The sequence below is a fragment of the Schistocerca gregaria genome, chromosome X (genome assembly GCF_023897955.1).
Source record: "Schistocerca gregaria isolate iqSchGreg1 chromosome X, iqSchGreg1.2, whole genome shotgun sequence".
Lineage (NCBI taxonomy): Eukaryota > Metazoa > Arthropoda > Insecta > Orthoptera > Acrididae > Schistocerca > Schistocerca gregaria.
Genome location: NC_064931.1, coordinates 695,534,855 through 695,552,053, shown reverse-complemented (window position 1 = coordinate 695,552,053; position 17,199 = coordinate 695,534,855). Strand labels below are relative to the sequence as shown.

Below are 17,199 nucleotides of genomic sequence, written 5' to 3'. Positions count from 1 at the left end.
AAGACCCTGTTCAATAAAATACAGAGGTGTCGACATTCTCACTGGGTTGGCCTGCAGATTCCAGAGCAGAAAAACAACAGGCAGTGCACACCAGCGAAATGGTGGTCAGCTGGTTGAGGGTATCACGCGGCGACACTGTTTAAGAGGATCTCCGGGTTGCGGAGCTAGAAAACCTGCCTTTGATTCCCTAGAGCCTTAGTGGTTGACAGAGGAAGACTCTGACATTTGTTGGCTGGAGGGATGTAAAAAGACTTCATGAGAGTACTCCTTTTGTCCTTTCTGGCCTGCCAATTGTGTGGCAGGTGATTTCACCACCAGAGGCAAAGATTTGGTGGCTTGTTGTACATCTGGAGGAGATGGAGACAGCACTGGTATCATGAAACTGGGCGATTTTACAACTGCAGTACTGAATTCGACATTGCAAGTCTGCATGGCCATGTCCTTCGTGAAGTGAGGTACAGCAAGAACAGTATGGTAAGTGCCAGATGGTAAAATGCTGGGCTTTTGACTAGCCAAAAACTTGCAAGTGATAGGAAAAAGGCAGTTTTTCCTTCACCCGGACCTCCTTGACAGCCTGCTCATCAAGATACACGGGACATTCTAAGGATGAAGCGGCATGGTCACCACTGAAGTTGATACAGCAGGGAGAAAGAGGCAGGCAATCATCCTCATGAGCATCCTTACTAGTAACACATCTGGTCGTGTTCTGACAGGACATGCAAGTGTGGTTGTAACATTGACGCTGGTAGCAGCGCATCAAGTTTGGAATGTGCGGTCAGATCATGACAACTTCATAGCCTGCATTGATCTTTGATAGAAGAACTACTCTATCAGACGTGAGAAAAAGAGTGTGTGTAAGCACTAAGGTTGCATCAATCTTTTTCATTACCCGATGAGCATCAATGGTACCCTGATCAGAGAGGTAAGTTAGGATTTCTTCCAGAGTCAGGCCATCAAGCAACGTAGAGTAAATAACACCATGCAATGAATTCAGTGTTTGATGTGCATCGACACGGACAGGATAGCCATTGGGGAGTGAAACAGCAAGCAGTTGTTGGGCTTGAAAATCTTAACTGGTCTGCAAAAGCAAAGTTTCATTACGTACATGAGAGCAGGATATCACAGGGCCTGCAATTGCATCAACACCCTTCTGAATAATAAATGAATTAACCGTAGGAAAAGACTAACCTTCAGTACATGATACCATGAGGAACCGAGGTGCAGGAAATTCTTGGAATCTTTAGTCTTATTCCGTTTTGGTAGACATAAACTGAAATGGTGATTGGCTCACTGCAAGAAAATCCCCCATGACTGACAGGCATCTACGATGGTGTACTCCTTCCAACTGCCCTCGGCCCCCTCCCCATCAGAGAGGGCTCACCCACTTTAGGTGATTGTTCACACCTCAGGTCACACCACCTGAACTGTCAGGGGGACCAACTGATGATTTGGTAATGTAACAGCTCAGACAATCACCCCTCCCTGGGCCTGGCCTGTACCACAGGGTATGTGCAAACTCTACTTTTCGACCTGCGGCTGGGAATTACATGTTACCCAGTCATCTGTTACGCGTCAAATGTGTGGACTGGCCTTCAGAAATGCACAGGCAGGAAGAAGAAACAAGAAGCTCAAATGCCGAAGCAGAGGAAAGATAGGAAATGCAGAATGATGAAAGAAATAAACAACTGAGGGACTGTTCTGATGTCAAGCTACTAAACCCCCAGAGCACATTCCCAAAAATATTCAAGACATGTTCCCCAGGGAGGGGAAAAAAGAATAGCAGGAGGATAGACACGCAGCACGAAAAGGGGTAGCCAACCATGAATTTGCCACAATGTGGTGAGCCCCCCCCCCCCCCGTGTGTGTGTGTGTGTGTGTGTGTGTGTGTGTGTGTGTGTGTGTGTGTGTGTGTGTGTGTGTGTGGGGAGGGGGGGGGGGGAGCACAGGGGGGTAATGATTTTGAAGATCTTTTCTACCAATAAATTTGTTTCTAACAGCATGGTACAAACACTGCATTGCCCTTGAAATTATTACTCAAGTAACTAGTTATTACTCAAGTAACTAGTTATTACTCAAGTAACTAGTTATTACTCAAGTAACAAGTTATTACTCAAGTAACAAGTTATTACTCAAGTAACAAGTTATTTCTTAATGAAGAATAGTGTATGGTGTTAGGTGAATAAACAAAGATATTCTGTATTATTATTTCAGAAATCTCCACACAAAAAGTTTCATCTGCATCTATACTCTGCGAAACACTATGTGCATGGCGGGGTGTACTTCCCACTGCAACAGTAATTAGGGCTTCTTTCCACATGGAAATGCATCTGTGTGTGGTGTAATTAACCGAACCTTATCACAATTCCTATGGCAGCAGTATGTACGCGTTTGTAGTATATTCATAGGGTCTTCATTTACAGCTAGTTCCTGAAATTTGTAAGTAGGCTTTCTTGGGATAGTTTACCGCTATTTTCAATAGTCTTCTAGTTCAGTTCTTTCAACATCTCTCTGACATTCTTGACAGAGTCAAACAAAACTGGGACCAGTCATGCTGCCCTTCTCTGTACATAGCTGATATCCCAAGTTGGTTCAGTCTGTTAAGGGTTCCACACACTTGAGCAATATTCTGGGATATGTCATACAAGTGATTTGAAAGCAATACAGTGTGTATATGCAAACAAGGAAAAAAATTCCCGGATTTCCAAGTTGAAAATACACTTTCTTCCAGGTGGAAATAAATTTCTTCTGTGTTAAGTGACAGCATACTTTTCCTCTGAACTGTAAAGCTTATCAATCCTTTGATTGTTCATGGTTGTAAATGCCAGCATAGAATTTTCCGACACTTTAGAAAATGAAACTCAGTGGGAAAAAGACACTCATATTTTTGTATTACAAAAGAATAAATTCAAATTCCAACAAACTCCACATGTTACTTTCCGAAGCATTGAAACCGAGTTTGCAATGTGCTTTGGTAAGCCAGTTATAGCTCATGTCATGTGATCTCACCAGGCGATGACAGCGGAAATTCAAAGCACAGGACATGTAATGTAGTCAACCAATAGCAACATCACTTTTAACTAGTGCAAACACACAAATACAAAAAGTTAACGGTTTAAATTAATATACACAGTGTTGATACAAGAAAAGAAAAGCTTTCACAGATAATATTGGTCTCTAAGATTAATAAGCTGCAAAAGAAGGTAAGCTTTACCATATAATGTTGATCTTTTTTTGCACGTTACACTTTAAGATACATCACACAAATGTGCTAGTAAAATTTATAACGATATAAACGTCTGATCTTCTGGGATCAAAATTCTTCTAAATGGCTGTCCTCAAAGAGTTGATTTTTAAATGAGAATCAAACACACTGTGATTTAAGAAATTCATCATACATTCTCGCTCATAGTTCATCTAGCGGGAAAGGAAATTTACTTTGAAAGCAATACTTTTCAAACAACCATTCACAATATTTTCCCGTGACCTCTTAGAAATAGGTTCGTTTCAGGATCTGCCAGAGAGTGCCAGGTAAAAGATGTCACCACACTTGTGCAGCTACAATGATGCAGGAAGCCTGTATGTTCATACGTGTCAAACATTAAAAGATCTTACGTTATATCATAAAAGAAACAAGACATTAGAGGATACTCCAAGAGCATCAGGATTTCGTGAACCATACTAAAATGGACAATTTGGCTTAAAGTGCACATTCATAGGTCCAGATTTGGATGTAAATTTTCTTGGAGTACCAGTACTGTATTATCTCATGTTTATTTCTTTATTACGGCATAATGCCATACATGCTAGAAGATGAAATGTAACTAATTAATGGAAAATCTCATATAAAGATGTGAAACAATTACTAACAAAGAGATAGAGGGGCTGGCCAGTACTTACCTCAGCTCAGTACAGCCGATAGAAACACAAAAAACAACCGAAAAATTAAGTTCCAAGCTTTCGGAATAAATGTTCCTTCATCTGGGAGGAGAGAGGGGAAAGAAAGGGAAGAAGGGAAAGTGGATTTAGTTACTCACAACCCAGGTTATGAAGCAACAGGGAAAGGAAAACAGGGAGGGTAGCAAGGATGGAGGCATGGTTGTCAGAGGGAAGCCAAAGATATTCTACTGTAGGTACTGTGCCAGCTTCAAACCAAAGAGGATGCATACAGAAGTAAAGAGGTGTATAGTATAAAGATGTAGGATGAAAAGATGCATGAATGGCTAAAGAGGAAAGGAAAAGAGGAGAAGACTGAAAAGTAAATGGGAGTGAGGTTGTTTAACGTAGGTTCAGTCCAGGGGGATGGCAGGATGAAAGGATGTGCTGGAGTGTGAGTTCCCACCTCCGCAGTTCAGAGGGACTGGTGTTGGAGTGCGAATTCCCACCTCCGCAGTTCAGAGGGACTGGTGTTGGGTGGGAGAAGCCAAATGGCACATATGGTGTAGCAGGTTCCTAGGTCCCTAGAATTATGCTGGAGGGCATGCTCTGCTACTGGGTATTGGACATCTCCTAGGCGGACAGTTCGTCTGTGTCCGTTCATGCGCTCAGCCAGTTTAGTTGTTGTCATACCAGTGTAAAAAAAAAAGGCTGTGCAGTGCAGGCATGTCAACTGATAAATGACATGTGTAGTTTCACACGTGGTCCTGCCTTGAATTGTGTATGTTTTACCAGTAGCGGGGCTGGAGTATGTGGTTGTGGGGGGATGCATGGGGCAGGTTTTGCAGCGGGGTCGGTTACAGGGGTAGGAACCGCTGGGTAGAGAAGGTAGTCTGGGAATATTGTAGGGTTTAACAAGGATGTTACAGAGGTTAGGGGGACGACAAAAGGCAACTCTGGGTGGTGTGGGGAGAATTTTGTCAAGGGATGATCTCATTTCAGGGGTTGACTTGAGAAAGTCATATCCCTGGTGGAGTAATTTATTGATGTATTCGAGGCCAGGATAATATTGGGTGACAAGGAGGATGCTTCTGTGTGGTCTGAGGGTAGGAATATTGTTGTTGGACGGGGAGGAATGTATTGCTCGGGAGATCTGTTTGTGGACAAGGTCTGCAGGATAGTTGCGGGAGAGGAAAGCACTGGTCAGGTTATTGGTGTAATTGTTGAGGGATTCGCCACTGGAGCAGATATGTTTGCCACGAATACCTAGGCTGTAGGGAAGGGAGCGTTTGATGTGGAATGGATGGCAGCTATCAAAGTGAAGGTATTGTTGTTTGTTGTTGGGTTTGATATGGACAAAGGTGAGGATGAAGTTGGTAAGTGTGATAAGGAACGAGGTTTTTGGAAGATCTTTGGGTGGGCGTTGGGAGAGGTAGTGCTCAAGGGCAGAGAGACCATGGGTGTGTGGGATGTTTGTGTAAAGGGATGTAGCATCTATGGTGACAAGAAAGGTTTCAGGTGGGAGAGGAGTGAGAATGGATTTGAGGCGTTCTAGGAAGTGGTTTGTGTCCTTGATGTAGGATGGGAGTCTGCGGGTGATAGGTTGGAGGTGTTGGTCTACCAGAGCTGAGATACATTCTGTTGGGGCTTTGAAGCCTGCTACAATGGGACGGCCAGGATGGTTCTCTTTGTGGATTTTGGGTAATAGGTAGAAGGTAGGGGTACGTGGCTCAGGTGGAGTGAGTAATTCTATGGAAGCCGTTGCGAGGCCTTGTGAAGGACCTTGGATTTTTAGGATTTTCTGCAGCTCAGTCTGGATGGAGGGAATGGGATCCTGGGTAACAGCTTTGTAGGTTGAGGTGTCGGAGAGTTGACGCAGTCCTTCTGCCACATACTCCATACGGTCAAGTACCACAGTTGTGGAGCCTTTATCCGCCGGAAGGATTACAATAGAGCGGTCTGTTTTCAGTTGCTTAATGGCACGGGATTCAGCTGGGGTGATGTTGGGGGTTGTCGGGATGTTCTTCAAGAAGGACTGTGAGGCAACACTGGATGTGAGGAATTCCTGAAATGTCTGCAAGGGATGGTTTTGGGGGAGGGGAGGAGGATCCCTTTGAGAAGGCGGTCGGAACTGTTCTAGACAAGGTTCAACACTCCCCCAAAACCATCCCTTGCAGACATTTCAGGAATTCCTCACATCCAGTGTTGCCTCACAGTCCTTCTTGAAGAACATCCCGACAACCCCCAACATCACCCCAGCTGAATTCCGTGCTATTAAGCAGCTGAAAACAGACCGCTCTATTGTAATCCTTCCGGCGGATAAAGGCTCCACAACTGTGGTACTTGACCGTGTGGAGTATGTGGCAGAAGGACTGTGTCAACTCTCCAACACCTCAACCTACAAAGCTGTTACCCAGGATCCCATTCCCTCCATCCAGACTGAGCTGCAGAAAATCCTAAAAATCCAAGGTCCCTCACAAGGCATCACAACGGCTTCCATAGACTTACTCACTCCACCTGAGCCACGTACCTTTACCTTCTACCTATTACCTAAAATCCACAAAGAGAACCATCCTGGCCGTCCCATTGTAGCAGGCTTCAAAGCCCCAACAGAACGTATCTCAGCTCTGGTAGACCAACACCTCCAACCTATCACCCGCAGACTCCCATCCTACATCAAGGACACAAACCACTTCCTAGAACGCCTCAAATCCATTCTCACTCCTCTCCCACCTGAAACCTTTCTTGTCACCATAGATGCTACATCCCTTTACACAAAAATCCCACACACCCATGGTCTCTCTGCCCTTGAGCACTACCTCTCCCAACACCCACCCGAAGATCTTCCAAAAACCTCGTTCCTTATCACACTTACCAACTTCATCCTCACCCGTAATTACTTCATTTTTGAAGGCCAGACCTACAAACAAATCAAGGGAACTGCCATGGGAACCAGGATGGCTCCGTCCAATGCCAACCTCTTCATGGGCCGCATGGAGGAGGCTTTCCTGAAGACCCAACAGCTGCTTCCCCTGGCCTGGTATAGGTTTATAGATGACATCTTTGTGGTCTCGACTCATGGTGAAGAAACACTCCTTAATTTCCTCCAGAACCTCAACTCCTTTTCGAATCTGAATTTCACCTGGTCCTTCTCCAAAACCCAAGCCACCTTCCTGGATGTTGACCTTCATCTTGTTGAAGCTCACATCCACACCTCTGTCCATATCAAACCCACCAACAAACAACAATACCTTCACTTTGATAGCTGCCATCCATTCCACATCAAACGCTCCCTTCCCTACAGCCTAGGTATTCATGGCAAACGTATCTGCTCCAGTGGCGAATCCCTCAACAATTACACCAATAACCTGACCAGTGCTTTCCTCTCCCGCAACTATCCTGCAGACCTTGTCCACAAACAGATCTCCCGAGCAATACATTCCTCCCCGTCCAACAACAATATTCCTACCCTCAGACCACACAGAAGCATCCCCCTTGTCACCCACTATTATCCTGGCCTCGAATACATCAATAAATTACTCCACCAGGGATATGACTTTCTCAAGTCAACCCCTGAAATGAGATCATCCCTTGACAAAATTCTCCCCACACTACCCAGAGTTGCCTTTCGTCGTCCCCCTAACCTCCGTAACATCCTTGTTAAACCCTACAATATTCCCAGACTACCTTCTCTACCCAGCGGTTCCTACCCCTGTAACCGACCCCGCTGCAAAACCTGCCCCATGCATCCCCCCACAACCACCTACTCCAGCCCCGCTACTGGTAAAACATACACAATTCAAGGCAGGACCACGTGTGAAACTACACATGTCATTTATCAGTTGACATGCCTGCACTGCACAGCCTTTTTTTTTACACTGGTATGACAACAACTAAACTGGCTGAGCGCATGAACGGACACAGACGAACTGTCCGCCTAGGAGATGTCCAATACCCAGTAGCAGAGCATGCCCTCCAGCATAATTCTAGGGACCTAGGAACCTGCTACACCATATGTGCCATTTGGCTTCTCCCACCCAACACCAGTCCCTCTGAACTGCGGAGGTGGGAATTCGCACTCCAACACCAGTCCCTCTGAACTGCGGAGGTGGGAACTCACACTCCAGCACATCCTTTCGTCCTGCCATCCCCCTGGACTGAACCTACGTTAAACAACCTCACTCCCATTTACTTTTCAGTCTTCTCCTCTTTTCCTTTCCTCTTTAGCCATTCATGCATCTTTTCATCCTACATCTTTATACTATACACCTCTTTACTTCTGTATGCATCCTCTTTGGTTTGAAGCTGGCACAGTACCTACAGTAGAATATCTTTGGCTTCCCTCTGACAACCATGCCTCCATCCTTGCTACCCTCCCTGTTTTCCTTTCCCTGTTGCTTCATAACCTGGGTTGTGAGTAACTAAATCCACTTTCCCTTCTTCCCTTTCTTTCCCCTCTCTCCTCCCAGATGAAGGAACATTTATTCCGAAAGCTTGGAACTTAATTTTTCGGTTGTTTTTTGTGTTTCTATCGGCTGTACTGAGCTGAGGTAAGTACTGGCCAGCCCCTCTATCTCTTTGTTAGTAATTGTTTCACATCAGAAGATGAAATGTACACTTTAAGTGCAGAGACCAGTTGAAACTAGCCTATAGTGTGGAATTAAACACATTGTTTCAAATAAATTTGTTGTCTCAGCAGTAAAGATTAATAAAAGCCAAATTTCTTTAACAAACCAACAAAAATAACTTTTTTCTGCAAGGTGATTAATGCTCGACTGTCAGAAAGGTGGAAATAAAATAAAATCTGAAACTAATAACATATTTTAGCCTTCCATAATTATGTGAATGTATTTTAATTCACTTGATAGGTCCTGGCCACAGAAATCCGTTTTGTTTTCATTTGACATGAGAGCAATAAACGAAGAGGAAACAGCAAAATCACAACACACAAACGCAGATCACATCGAGAACACCCACCTCCCCACTACAACTCAGACTGCTCTGCACATCAGCCCCAGATCTACGATATTTCCGAAATGGGGTAATACTAGATACTGGAGACATGAACCCCTCCCCCCCCCCCCCCCTCCCCCACAAACCACCCTCCCTCGAGCATTTAAGGTAGGACATAACTTAAAAAAAAAAAAAAAAAAAACAGCTTTTCAAAAATATGTTCATTATATAGTGCACATCTTTCTGAAGAGTCTGATACAGAAAACATATGTTTTTGCGGAAATATAAGACATTTGGTCTCAAGTGTGTCAAAGCGCAGCACCACACCTCTTCACACAGCATTCTTCTTCACAGTATTTCACTCTGTGGAATTCAAACGTGTAATATTTGGCAATGGATGCCATCAAACTATATTCAGGACAATGGAAATTAAAATGTCCTGTGGTTCCTCTCCTGCTCTGTCGGCCAATTTGACATTCTGCCCCCCCCCCCCCCCAAAAAAAAAACAACGAACAAACCCACCCCTCACAATTCATACTGGGTGAGATTATTTGTAACCCAGAGAACAAGAACTTTCCAGAATATTTACACTCTTTATTGTCTATTAGCTAATAACTTGTTATTTTTTGTGTGACATAAAATTAAATATAGGATACAAAAAACAAATAAAGACAAGAGACAAGCAAGACAGTACACATTTCTTCAATCTGTTAGTTCTAGCATTTTTTTTTTTCTCTAATCTTGCTACAGCTGTACATGGCCCTTTTCCTTTCTGGGAAAATCTATTACCTCATCAAAGTTTGTCAAAGGTACTGCAACATGAAAAAATGAAATGTTGCTGTCTAATACTGAGAAAGCTGTTAATACAAATAGTACCCAAAACTGGTGTGGTCTCTTGATCTGATTATGTGTATTTTGTCACAGTCTGCTAAATAAAACAAAATAGGCCTGCCTAATATTGCAGCAATTGTAACACACACCGAACAAACGATACAGTTTTGGCACAAAAGGTCATTTTTATAACACGACAAAATATAGTTCACGAAATACCAATATCAAATGCCCATTAGGCCTACTACAAGCAAAAAGTTTTATGTTAGTAAATACTTTCACATTTCTTTCATATGCTCCAGCTTCTGAAGTAGGAGATCGAAAATTAGTAGTACAAAATTCTTATATAAATTTGGAATCACCATATTCTTCCATAATTTGTGTGATGTCCCTGTTTCTTCTCCTTCCTCATTCTAACAAACCATCCTGTCATCACTAAGTCTGTAACTATTACTGAAAGTGTCAAGACTTATTCTTCTGTTAACCTCACTAATCCTATCACAACTACTGGTTTAGTTATCCCATGTTTAATCTCCGGTTAGGCATTATCACGTGTTCGTACAACACATTTTCCATGCTACTCCCAGAATGGTACTTGAATGGCAGCTAGCTGGGGACTGTACAACTGACCCTTGCTAGTGTAGCAGTCTGGCCAAAAATGTTCTGTCAAAATTTTATTTTCTTGGAAACACCGAGAAGATGCTATGTAGGCTTTCTTACCTGTTATTCTTGTTAGTCGTTTATTTCCACTGTTGTAGTAGTCTGAATCTACAGATTTCGCTAGTAATTATAACATTTATCATTCACAAACCCAGTAAACCACATAAACAGCGATTGACATTCACCCAATTGGCTTTATTCTGATCAGCTCGTATAGCTCCGTCCCCTTTTGTCTGCAGGAAAGTTTATTTCTATATGTGACAGGGATTCCCCTGGTAGAGATATTACATACACTATGCACGCATTCAAAAATCAACTTATGATTCATTCAGAAATCAACTTAGAATATGTTCAAAAATGCTCAAAAACCAACAGGGATGTGTTTCAAAATAATATGAATAATCGATAGACCAATGTGTGCGCTGGATGATAGGCACTTTGTGAAACAATGTCCCCCCCCCCTCCAAATTGCGGCCTGGAGCAGATACCCTAATTTGCCCCTCACCCCCTAGATCTGGGCCTGCTGCGCATGCATGAATCTGGCAGCTTAGGCGCACCAGTAAAATTTTTCCAGGTAGCATCTGCCTGCTTGCTGCTATTGCTTATACAGCTAACTGCCACACTTCCATAGCCAGAAGTGGGAGGAATTACTGCTCATACATGACTCAACTGTGCATACGCATGAGCTTGCTGCTCAAACTAATCTAATGTGAACAGTTGTGAGGTCACTCTTATTGGAGGCAATTTGTTGTTATGAAGCACTGCATAGTCTTCCTAAAGCCTTTGACACATTTTGCTGCTGACAGATGCTTCTGTGAGCACTGTGTTTTGTTGTCGTATATGGTGCATTTCTTTTGCCACTTCGTTTTATTTTTTTTCCTCATTCATGTTTTATTGATGCAATAGTATTCTGAGTAGGGAGATACAGTAATACCCTTGGTTAGAGTATTGGTTCTTTCCAGTAAACGTTACAAAAAGTTAAATGGAAACTAAAACAATGAAAAATTCCCAGAATTCTAAAAATTTCCCGAGTTTTTCCCAGTTTTCTCCCAGACTAAAAATTTACTGTTTTTTTTCCTAGATTTCCCAGGTCATATATACCCTGTACTATTCTTTGTAGGCTGACTGCATTCCCCTGGTAACCTACCAATAAAGTATGCTAACTGATTTACCCACAACTGAGCAAATGTGGTTATTCTACTTCATGTCCCTACATGTTATACCCAGATATTTGTACGAGTTTAGCGATTCCAATTGTGACTCCCTGATATTTTATTCACAGGATATTATTTTTCTTTGTTTTGTGAAGTGCACAATTTTACATTTTTGAACATTTGAAGCAAGTTGCCAATGGTTGCACCACTTCAAAAAGTTATCAAGGTCTGACGGAATATTTGTAGAGCTTTCTTCATGCTGCACTTCCCTGATCTGCATAAAGTCTGAGGTTACAATTAACACTGCCGTCTGGTGTGCACTAAATAGCGTTCAATGGCCAGCGACACTACACAGATGCTGTGTGCATAATATCGCTCAGTGGCTGGTGACAACACTTTAGTATCTTTTTCATTCTGTCGGTGTTTTGTTTAGGTAACAATAAGTTACACACGTCAACAAGTTTTTTGTTTTTACAAGTACTTGAGCACTTTCATCATGGCAGACGAAAGAGACGATACGATTATTTGCGATGAATGAGCGGATGTCTTGTCTGATGTTTCAAATGACTTGGCCGATTGGGAAGAAGACGTTGGTTATCAAAATGAAAGTGAAGCAGAATCGTCAGAAGATAGTGAAATACATCCAAGAAGAATTCGGTGAATGCTACAGTTGCCAACTGATTCGGATAAATCAGACAAAGAAGACAAACTTACTTTTAAATTTGTCAGTGTACAACAACAAGTTAGCCATGTGTATGATTGTCTTGTCATGGAAACTGACAGGTTTAGTTACTACATTTGTTGGAAAGGTTCTAGAAAAGTACAGAGCATATGAAAAAAACTGCATACGACACAGTAGTGCAAACAATTCTAAACTACTGTTCCAGCACTTGGGGTCCTAATCAAGGAGGGATAGAAGGAGACAGGACACAACCAGAAACATACTATAATTATAGCTGGTTGGTATGAAACAGTACACTCACAGAACTCAACTGGGAATCCCAGAATAAGGGTGATGACATTTGCGCAAGACCCAATCACGTAAATTTACAAAACTGGTATTTGCAGAAGACTGTGTGGCAATTCCGCTACCACTGACAAGTATCTCCTATAGGGATCATAAGACTAAGATCATATAGTTTAGAGCATGTGGTAATGACTGAACTATGAAAGACAAAAACACACAACATCGAAGTACAAATATCAGATGTAAGTCTTGTAACTTGTAAGGTGCACAGTGCAAGCAGCTTTCATCAGCTCATTAAGAGTTAATATGCATTGAGAAATTGCTGACTTCATGTGCACCGATTGTGAATCGCAGGTAAAAAGCAACACACTCATGCATCATCAATAAGCAAACAGCCTCAAATGCCACATTAGTCAGAGTTCAATAGATCAAGCAACATCCTCCTCAATCTGTGAAGAAACAATAAAAAGGAGACCAGCAAGTCAATCCATAGTCTCCTTTTTCCCTATCATCTCTGTATCTACCTCCTTGGCCTAACTTCGAAGTCATTCTGTACTGTCTCCAAACAGGTTATGACAATGCCCAGAAGAATAAAGGAAATGGAACAAGACAGAAAGCTGCTATTATTTGTGCACAGTACACTCCACCGCACACTTCAAAATGGCTTCCTAAGTTTATATGTAAATTTGGAAGTGGACTAAAGACTAAGGTTGAGCTCTCTGGATTCTTTTATTAACATTTGTCATAGCCATTTTATATTGTCACACACTTGTCATCTCAGTCAGCTTTTAATGAAAAAGTCCCTCTTCACTTTGTTTCATTTACTACTTCAACACGAGAAACTAAATGCATTCCAATGTGCATAATGTCAAAGATCAGGAACTCTCATCAAATTAAATTAGCTTCTGTGAAACATTCTTTTAAAAATACAAAAATTACATAACTGGCAACTATACCGCACCTCCTACAAAGCACTGATTTATTGATCTGAGAAATCATGACTTAACTCACAAGAATAATACAGGATAATAATTAAGTCCGTGAAACATTTCAGACAATTAGCAGAGGTATATAGCCAAGAACAATGGAACAAATCATACAATATGTGAAAGACAAACTCTCAAAGTTCTTTTACACTATTTATAAAAGTTGTGTGTTCATTCTTCAGCACAAATCTAACTGGTATTCAAATTCTGCCCACTCCCAATCCATTGTATCAGGAGTGGCAGCAAAGACAGCTGCTGTGACAAAATGGAATCCCACAAGAACATTGCTGGTTGCCATGTCTGGAGTCCATGGAGGTCACTAGGGTAGTGTCAAGTCAGCCACTGCAACATGGCCTATCCAGTGATGTGATGTCATCTTGTGCAAACAATCATATACAGAATTATGGAAATGGGGAGTGGTTTCACCTTGTTAAAAAATGAAATTCCTGCTATCAGTTTCAAGTTGTGGCATGAGTCAAAATTGCACCATGTTGGGACATGTGATACCACTGACAGCTCTATTGTTTGTGGCACCCCTGCCAGTGGCTTTCCAAACTAACTTACTGGCACCAATGTTTTTAAGAAATAAAATGAAAGAACAAAGAAAGAAGGGTTGAAAGTTCATCTTTCACATACCGTATAAATTGTTACATTGTGTTTAGCCATTTACTTATGCCAATATTTTAAAATTTTTCATGGACTACTATAAAAGTAACATTTTTATTAATGTTGTGAAAGTCATTGTTTAGTCCTCCACTATTAATAAGATAAGGCTATATGAACAAATTAGTTTAAGTCTTATAAACCAACACAAGATATTTAACCAATTCCACAATACAACCTACGTCCCACAATGGACACTGATTAAACATGCGTCATTTACGCAAACTGTTGAAAAGCAGATGCTAAATGGCAACAGCAGGGATTGCCATTGGTAAAAAAAACTCACCTGTTCACGACTATAACCAAGATCCATTATATTACGGACATAGTCCCTGAATTCATCTTCAGACACCAATGTTGCTTCTAAGTCACCCATTTCCTCGTGTAAAAATTCAGGAGGTATGTTGATTGGAGAATTTGAAGAGGAACCACTCCTGTCACAGAAATTTCACATAGTGAAAGATGACTTTTTAACATAAAAAACCCAGCAATATTAAAATCCTTTCATTGTATCAAATACCCTTAATTTACATCATAATATGTTTAAGATTTTAAATGCAGGATTTGCTATCTAGCACATAGAGCTTTTAAAGTCCTGATGAGTAAACAGGATAGAGTAACAGCTGACTATTACAAGCCAGCTAACCAATGCTAATGGATTTCATGAAAACATACTGAACAAATTAATACCTAAGAAACAGCACACAAATCTACATGGGAACGCAGCACAGGATGTTAAAGGAGTCATGACTCCTTATTTTGGTAATTTATCACAAAAGCTAGCTAACATTCTTAAACTGTTTACAGTCAAAATCACATTTAAAATCAACAACAACTTAAAATTTAAATTAAAAAATAATTTAAAACAAAGTAAATATGATAAAGCTGGCATCTACAGAATTTATGATAATAGTTTGATTGCAAACTAGATTGGTCAGGCTGATGGGTCCGTCAAGTTGTGGTACAAGGAATACAGGGACATTTTTTAGCTTAACAATTTTGAAGAGTCATCCACAGCCATGCATATCCAATAAACTGACCACCCTTTGCTGGGAATTGAAGACTCTCAATTCTGTACATACAGGATAATGGTAGGAAACAGGATCTACTGAAACTGTTAGAGATTATGACACACATTACAAAAAATGAACACACGTTACATGAATAGATTATAGGAGAGAGAACTTTTTTTAAAAAATGTAGCTCTATCGTAATAACAAAATTTATGGTTAACTGCTTTATAGCCACACTGTCAGTATTCAGTGCATGGTGTAATTCAAACTCCCAGGAAACTCCGTAGAAGTGTGAATTATCTTTGATGATTGATGAACGTCAGATTCCTTGATTACTGTTACGCTACATGTGTGTGTGTGTATCCAAATGTGTCTTTCAGTCGAGATATTGACTGTACATGCAAATAGATGTTGCTGTGACACTGCTCACATTCACAAACTGCATATGTCATCTTATTTTGCTGAGTGGACAAATGATGTTGAAGCACATGTTACGAAGACACTGTTACAAGGGAAGGGACCATGATTTTTTAGCATTTATACTTTTATCACAAAGAGCAATTCTGATTATGAATGCTTGCCACTTCCAAACATGTCAACTCTAGTGTTTCTGCATTTTTAAAGGTGGTTTAGCCTCCATTTTAACACCTAACAACTGTGACCTCACATAAATCATGGGTAAATTCAAAGTCCAAACAAATTTTTCAATTTATTTCTCTCCTGACCACAATTTTTGTGAATATCATTTATCAGTACATAAATATTAGTAGGAAATTAGAGTAAAGATTGGTTGGTTGGGTGGAGAAGGGACCACACGACGCGGTCATCAGTCCCTCCGACCTTATATTAACTAAAACTGATAAAATCCCACATTAAAAGCGGAAACTAAAATATCCATAAAATGATAAACTATTGACAGGGAATGAAGGAAAAGGACAGAAGAAGAGGTGAGGGAAAGGAACTGACTAATGACAGGGGGCGTGAAGGAAGAAGCACAGGAGACAAGAGAGATGCGCAAGACATAACAGACCCCATAAGGAAAGGAGTGGGAAGGCAGAGGGCCGGAGTGAACCACCAAGGCCAATTGAAGCCAATCCAGTCGGGGCAAAGGGGGGGGGGGGGGGGGGGGGGAGCAAGAGGGCCTGCCATCCCCTACACTCACCGATAAGGTGGAAGGTCCCTCCCTTAAATAAATCGATAAAAACCCCCATCACAAATAAAACGTAAAACGAGATCTGCTGTTGAGGCATTGTCAACCAACAACAGGGGTAGTGAGTCTGGAAAGCTAAAAGTCCGTTGCAGGGTGGCTAAGTTGAGGCAGCCCAGTAAGAAGTGAGCCACAGTCAACATCGATCGACAACGACAGAGAGGGGGAGTCCTCACGATGGAGGAGATAACCGTGTGTCAACCAAGTATGGCTGATGCGGAGCCAACATAGGACGACAGAAGCGTTACGAGAGGCCCAGGAGGATGACCGCCACGGAGTTGTAGAATCCTTAATGGCCCTGAGCTTGTTCGGCAAAGAAAGTGTGTGCCATTCTGCATCCCAAAGGCCCAAAACTTGAAAACGTAATGACGAGCGAAGGTCTGTTTCTGGAATGCCTATAGCAAGAGATGGGCTGGTAGTAGCTAACTTAGCCAGTCGATAGGCAAGTTCATTGCCAGGAATCCCAACATGAACTGGAGTCCAAATGAAAAAAACCATCAAACATCCACATTGAGCAAGGAGAGAAAGAGTCCTGGATAGAGATGACCAACAGGTGGTGAGGGAAGCACTGACCAATAGCGTGCAAACCGCTCAATGAGTCACTACAGATAGTGAAGGATAGTCTTGAGCAGGAGCAGATATGGTCCAGTGTGCGCAAGATGGCTACCAATTCTGCAGTAAAAACTCTACAGCCATCGGGCAAGGAACGAAGTTGTGTGTTTCATGTATAGGTGTAAGCAAAACCAGTGCAGCCAGAAACCATTGAGCCATCAGTATAAATCACTTCTGAACACTGTAATGTACTGAGGAGACCGTACAATTGGTGGCGAAGAGCCATTGGAGGCACAGAATCCTTTGAATCGATTGAGAGATCAAGACAGAGCTGTAGCCG

General features: G+C 41.8%; 1 protein-coding gene across 2 annotated transcripts in view; it reads right to left on the bottom strand.

Moving 5' to 3' along the window:
* Positions 1-17,199, bottom strand: part of LOC126297724 (UV excision repair protein RAD23 homolog B-like) — a 146,538-nt gene that overhangs the window by 70,334 nt on the left and 59,005 nt on the right. For both annotated transcript variants that reach the window (XM_049988865.1, XM_049988864.1), the window contains exon 4: positions 14,374-14,521. In XM_049988865.1, coding sequence (XP_049844822.1) covers positions 14,374-14,521 — 148 coding nt within the window. The remainder of the gene's footprint in view (positions 1-14,373; positions 14,522-17,199) is intronic.